The following is a 7202-nucleotide window of genomic DNA, read 5'->3' as shown; positions in this document are numbered from 1 at the left end:
TGTTGTTGAATCGTTTGGAAATCGTTTGGAAACGCTTGGAACTCAATTTTTATCGTTTGGACGATAAAATCCAAAAATTTATCGTCTTTTCAAAAACAAGCAGTTGCACTGCAAATTTAAAATGTTTAGGTTTTTTCTTTGCCAATCGGTTGGAAGTCGTTTTTATTGTTTTGGAAACCTATTATTAAGCATGAATAATTATAAGTGATATGTTAAATCCAACATTTTGTATTACTCCTTCCTAACCTCTTACGTGAAATATAACCACCGTAACAGCTGTAAGTACGTGCCGTAAGTCCCGCTCTTTGTTGTAACATTGCCGTAAGCCGCTAGTCGTGACGTCACCTATCAAGATGCCTGCATTCCGAGGGCAAAATGAAGGTTGAATTCGTTAACTAGATATTTCAAACCAAAATTTATTGCTGGTAAAATTAGGCAGGGTGTCGAGAACTTTATTTTTGGAAAAACGACACAAGAGACGAAAACAATAAAAAGAGAAAAGTTCTTTAACTAAAAAATATCTACAAGTTTGATATAACTTTAGTTATAAAACTATATTAAAAGTAAAGAAAAACTTTTTAGAGATAGGACAAGATACAATAATATTTTATTTAAAAATAGTTTTCTCCTAAATTATATCTACATTGCATAAAAAACAAATTAAATTTATAGAAAAACGACACAAGTTGAAATAAAATGTCATATAGTAATTTTTATTCGAATAGAATACGTATTTTTTAATGATAAAAGTAAGACAATGAAAATACTTTCGTTCGAATAATTATGCATATTATAAAGGGTAATAATATAAATTTATTGAAATGATTATCACCTTGATCAAAAAGTTCCCGGAATCATTACCGTGTGGCCCCCCCTGCTGTCCGATTCACATTTTTTTCGTTTCTGTAGGTTGTCACACCTTTTAACAATATTCCCTGCGAATTTCAGCTTTCTAGCTTGACACTTGTAAATGTAACGCAATTTTGAGTGCATCTGTTTTTTTTGCGAATTTCGATTTTTGCAATGGATTTAATTTTGCAACAAAGTGTGTGTATTAAATTTTGTGTAAAAATGTATTCAATGGCAAAATGACTTTGGAAATGTTGGAAAAGTGTTTCGGCAACGATGCTCTAAAGAAAAGAGCTGTGTATCAGTGGCATGAACGCTTTACCAATGGACGTGAGTCCATCAATGATGATGATCGCAGTGGTAGGCCGTCGACATTAAAAACCGACGCAAATGTTGATAAAGTACAAAGAATGTTGAGTGAAAATCGTAAGTTAACAATTCGAGAGTTGGCAGATGACTTACACATTGCTTATGGATCTGTTCAAGACATTATCGTAAATGATTTGGGATTACGTCGTGCAATCATCAAACGCATCATTACTGGTGACGAGACGTGGGTTTATGAGTACGGCACTCAATCCAGACATCAGGCGAGTGAATGGCGACTCCCCGATGAGCCAAAGCCGAAAAAACCACGTCGTTTTCAGTCGAAAAAGAAGGTAATGCTGAAGGTTTTCATTGATTACAACGGTATTGTACACCACGAAATTTTGCCAGAAAAGCAGACCGTCAACAAAGAGTATTATTTAGATGTAATGAGGCGTCTACGTGAAGCAATTCGCTATAAAAGAAAGGATCTCTGGAAAAACAACACTTGGATGATAATGATAATGCACTGTCGCACAATGCTATCATTATCCGTGAGTTTCTCACCAAAAACTCAACTAATACAATTCCGCAGCCATCAAATTCGCCAGATTTAGCTCCCTGTGACTTTTTTTGTTCGATCGACTGAAAAAACCATTACGCGGAACACGTTTGAGCAGCGATCGGAGACAATACAAAAATCGAAAACGGCACTGATGGGCATACCGAAAATTGAGTGTCAAAAATGTGTTGAGAGCTGAATCAAGCGCTGACATGAGTGCGTGGCAGTCGATGGGAATTAGTTTGAAGGGGACCATATCAATATTCAAGAATAAACTTATATTTTTCATTTTAAAAATAAATTCAGGGAACTTTTTTATCAAGGTAGCACATTTTTCAGGGCGACTGAGAATAAAATTTACTGAAAAATAAGAAAGAAATATTAAACTAATTATCAAAAATATGATTTGTACTTTATTTTGCAATATCTGAATAAGCAACCCCAGACCGAGGTGCATATATAAATATAATATACATTTAATATAATAGAGTTAAACATAATGCTAACCTGTAAAAGAACAAAGAAAAACATATAAGTATATCGGAGTGTATAGAAAAGTTTATTATCAGGACTTTTTCCAGTAGGTTTCAGCAGAATTTTGGATAATTAGTAAGTCTTTTCTAGATGTTGTTCTCTAGGGATAGTGATAAAAATGTGGATAAAATCATTTCTTTACATATTAATTTAAAACAATTAACCTCATTTTTTATGACTGAATAAATTCTCTTAATTTTAATTATGCCAAAGCTAAACAAACTTCTCTTTGAAGGATGACTGTTTTCGGAATTCTGTATAAAATAAGCCCAGGGTGAAGCCAATTTGTCTACACGGAGAGAACTGGTAGAGTATATGCTACTATTCGCGTTTAGTAAGCTGATTTATAGTAATAGCAACGACTCGTTGGTTCAGAAACACTAAACAGCGTTCTGTTGATTCTACTGAATAGAAGAGTACGAAAGCTGACTCTCTTTTCAGTAAAATAAACTGTATAACCCTCTAACGCTCCTGAGTTAAACTATAAGCTTAACCTCTCTGATCCGCTGACTGGCAGCTGATCGCGTGTGACCGTGTTTGTTATATTAATAACATATTATGGAAGATATTTTAGATGAATACTATTGCCGTTAAAGAGCAGCTGCGATTATGCCATCGCCTGCTTATAAAACACGGATTGACTCCTAAATTCGAATTTGGCCTTGGTTACAACCTGGAGTGTGTAAACCAAAAAATTAGAATGTTCAGACCATATCATTGTAATTTGTAATTAATGTTATTTTTAATTTAAGTTGTATTTGATTTTTATTTTAGTTTTATTTTTAACCGATTCTACCGTCAAAAAGTGACTTTTACATGAAAAAGTTTTTTGAAAATTCAGACATTAAATTTTTGAAACAAATATGAATAATACATTTGGTAATATAACATATTTTATTTTCGTACTTTTGATGTAAACCGAAAAATTAGAATGTGCAGACCATATAATATTCTAATTTGTATGTGCTTAATAACCCATTCCTGGGTTTTCAAGCTGCTGACAACTAGCCTCAATAGGCGAATGGTTATACTCGTTGATTAGCGTGCGTTAGGTTATGCTTTCGAACCCCCCCCCCCCCGTTGCGTGCGAAATTTTAATTGTTATTTAAGCATGTACGATTCTTGTTCAGTAGAACGCACTCATCTTCAGTATGTTCTACTGAACAGGGATCGCACGTGCGACTGCGTGCGTAGTAGAAGCTTACTGTTCAGCGACTAGTGGAAACGACTAAACACGCGTTCAGTAGATTCTACTGTCGTAGTGACCTGTCCATAATTTACTATTCCGTTTAGTAGCTCTAACCCTTGCAAGGGTGGGAGACACTGAACTATTTTCTCCGTGTAGTTTTTAAGTAGATATTGCCATAATTGTTTAAATTTGAATGTTTTATTGAATTTTCAATAACTTCCTAAATAATCAACATTTTTCAATTTTATTAAGCTTCTTTTGAAGCTTTTTTTTTATTGCATCACAAAAAATTACGAGTATAAATTGTAAAAAATGTGTTTTCGAATTACAAGAACTAGAAGTTGTAATAAAAAAGTCGGAAAAATTTTAAAACATCTTATTTGCAGGCAAATCAGAATAAAAGTCAAATAAATATATATTTTGAGGGAATTACATAGAAAATTCATGATTATATGTTTCATATATATTGCAAAAATATTTTTGTTCGAAAAAATAATATTTCAATTTTTCCAAATTTTTTACAATTTCAAGGTCTTGGAATTCAAAAAGAAAATGCTTACAAATAATACTCATAAGCTGTTGTGATACGGTGAAAAAAGCTGCCAAATTAGATCACTTTTAGATCTAACTGAAAAACATGCCTCCAAATACCAAACAAATGAAGTATTTGATTCAATAGAATTTTTTACTAATATTATTAAAGAGAAAAATACAGAACATGTAACTTCATCTTTCAAAAGTATTATTTAAATATTATTTCATTGAAAATAAAATAAAAAAAGAGTATATTGTACCTAAATTTTTCATTATGAAAACTGATGTGAACAGGAATATCTCCTGGTTTGCATTTCATTGTAGAAAATGATTCTTCGTCTAGCGAAGGGACATCTAAATCAATCAGCAGATGGGCATTCAACGAAATATATTGTACTTCAGCTAATGATTTGCAGTTCGCTGTCGTACATGGCTGAATTCTTGATGGTGAAACAATGGCGAGTTCTATTGCTTCGAAGCTTTTTCCCTGGATGACTGAAGAATTGAGGCTTACACACGGAATCCGTCTTATACCCTAATGATTTCTTGAGCATACTGCAGTTGTGCGTAAGCTTGGTTCGTTTTCAACGAGGAATGTCCACATAACATCCACACTTGAAATGGCACTTATGGTATGAAACAGCGCAGGTGAATCACTGTTAAAAGTTTCGTTTCTTTTGTCAGGAGTTGCACCGTTGAATTTCGATAATATGGACGTTCTTTGTACATAAACATGCGCCTGAGCTCCCGAATCAACGAAAATGAGTAGAATCCGCATGTTTCATTCTTGGATTCTTTAATGAAACGCATATAGTTTTCATTGTGAATTGCGGAGGTCGCTAAAATTTGGATTATGGAATCGAATGCGTACGTATTGATCACTCTTAGATGTCGACCTTAAATGCAATGGAGACTCTTGAAGTGGCAGCCGTTCTCCAAGAATAACTTTGGTAGCTATTTTGTTTGTTTTAGTTTCGTAGGATTAATGTGTTTAACTTCTGTATATGTTCAAAAATATTTATTTTTATTTTTGCTCTTAATATTTTTTGCTGAACAATTTAAATCTTTTGTTAGTGCTGAGTTATTCCTTTTTTATACTTTTTCATTTACTTTACATAATTTTGAAGATTTATCCAGTATAATATCGCTTGACGGCTTCAAGTCGCTTAAAATTGAATCACTCAAAGCTGCATTGAATATTGCATTTTCCTATGCAGCTTTATTGCACCAGTTTTCAACAAGGTGAAGTTCAGGATGCTGCAATGGGAATTCTGCCATCTGCCATTTCAATGTCTTCTTCATTTATAACCTCCAGATCAAAATTGTTTTCTATGTCATTCTGCAAATCCCCGTCCACTTCTCCCTGGAAATCATTTTCACCGGAGCAGCTACCTTCAACTTCACTGGCACTGGAATTTGTTGGCATCGGTTGACTGTACATGTTGATCATTATAGATGAAGCCATTAGTGATATAGCCACTATTGCTCGATGAAAAACTATAAAAAAACTTGTGAAGCTGCATAGTTCTTTCATAATTCAACAAAATCCTGTTTTTAGCTCGTTAAAACTACCCTCAATGACGGCGCTTGAAGGACGAATGACTGAATCGCTGTAGAGAGGTGTCATAACGGCTGTCTACGAAGAAAATTCTTTGGATAAATGTAAAGGTTGCTTGTGAAAAGCAACAAGGCGATATCCGTATACGAAAGAGCCTTTAGCGTCCTTGTCCTTTTCTGCCTCCATCTGCAATTCCTTAATCCAATTGGCTATACTTTGTTCCACGCGTGGATTATTGTTTGAAGGGAAGTCTTTTTTTATAGCGTCATCCTGACCTTTATACCTTATTTTCAATAATATTGTTTTGTATTGTTCGTTTTCTTCAACCGGCAGAACCTTTTTGATCAAGTGTTCTCTGGAAGCGATTAATTGTTGCAATTTACCTCTAGCAATTTGAGCAGGCGTGTTTTCCTCTGTACCTTCCAAGTTGCCATCATTCCTATGTAATGAAACAGTGAGAAGTAAGCATAATATTTCGGAAAACTTTTGAAAATTGTCGCATGAACCCATCAAAGATACCCCTCGCATGTAAAAGTCCTTCACTGCTGGCATATCTTTCGGAGAACACTTTGCTCTAGCAATCATTATGATAAAATGTGCTACGTCTTATCGGATAAATGTCATTCCTGGACGAATTCCCGTATTATTTCATAATGCAAAATAACGCTTAGCTACATAATCTTGTAAAGAGTCGCCATTAAAGGCTAGGCTCATTGCATTTAAAATTGCCCTTCCATAGTCGCATTCTGTCACTTTAGTAATCAGAGCACCTGCTTTCAACCATTTTTCAAAAAGAATTAAATGGTCGAAGTGTCTTGTGCCGCAGACATCATTTGGCCTACCGGTACTGCAAATCCACATTCATGTATGACTATTTCATGAAGAAACATGTGTCCTGAGTTAGAGTTGTCATCGATTTTGAGCCTATCCACCATGCCTGCTGTGCTATCAAAATAGATGGTTCAGTTGTCCTTATTTCTCCGAGCATGTTCTTTCAAAACAAGAATGGAATCCGGCACGAACCAGTGCACGAAAGGGGGGTCAAGTGCTATGACACCAATTCAGCCAGCGTAAGGTGGAGTACGCTTTAATTTTTGCATTGTTAACATCGGATTTTTCCATCTTCTACGGTGACTCCTAAATCTTGGCGTCGTGTTTCTTGCCTCAATTTCCTAAGCACTGATAAATTATAGACATTTGGTCTATTGTAATCACCTCTGCGACCTTCTTTCCGGGTTATATTACGTGCCACGTTTGATGCTCCTTTCGCCAAGACTTGATCTCCAATCACTTTGCGCTTAAAATTACGAAGCTGGCGTTGCATTGTTTTATGCGCAGCGTGTCTCGTGTCTTTGGTATTGACCTTTATCAACAGATCCCCACCGGCATAAGGTTCTTCTTCTACAAAAGCATAAAATTATGATTGGCACAATTTACTTTTACATTTTCCGTTGATAGTGATAAAATGAGTGCCATTCTTTGTAACAAAAGCCTTTTTGAAAGTGTATGCGCATGGTAGTCTGAATTGACGGAAAAATTCATCAGAAACTATATCACTCCACACTCCTGGTGGCAGTACTAATGTCTGTCAGCCATTGTATTCTTCGTATACTGGAGTCACATTCTGGTACAGGTCATTTGGGATAATGAAATAAAAGGTATTTTTGGTA

General features: G+C 35.0%; 1 protein-coding gene across 1 annotated transcript; it reads left to right on the top strand.

Moving 5' to 3' along the window:
* The first annotated feature begins 1088 nt into the window (after positions 1–1088).
* On the top strand, positions 1089–4919 carry LOC117169795. The gene is made up of 2 exons (XM_033356302.1): positions 1089–1709; positions 4863–4919. The coding sequence occupies exons 1-2, from the start codon at positions 1089–1091 to the stop codon at positions 4917–4919; spliced, it is 678 nt and encodes a 225-aa protein (XP_033212193.1).
* The last annotated feature ends 2283 nt before the right edge of the window (positions 4920–7202 follow it).

Source organism: Belonocnema kinseyi, chromosome 3 (genome assembly GCF_010883055.1).
Source record: "Belonocnema kinseyi isolate 2016_QV_RU_SX_M_011 chromosome 3, B_treatae_v1, whole genome shotgun sequence".
Classification (NCBI taxonomy): Eukaryota; Metazoa; Arthropoda; class Insecta; order Hymenoptera; family Cynipidae; genus Belonocnema; species Belonocnema kinseyi.
The sequence above is the reverse complement of the archived record's forward strand: the minus strand, read 5'-3'. Positions and strand labels throughout refer to the sequence as shown.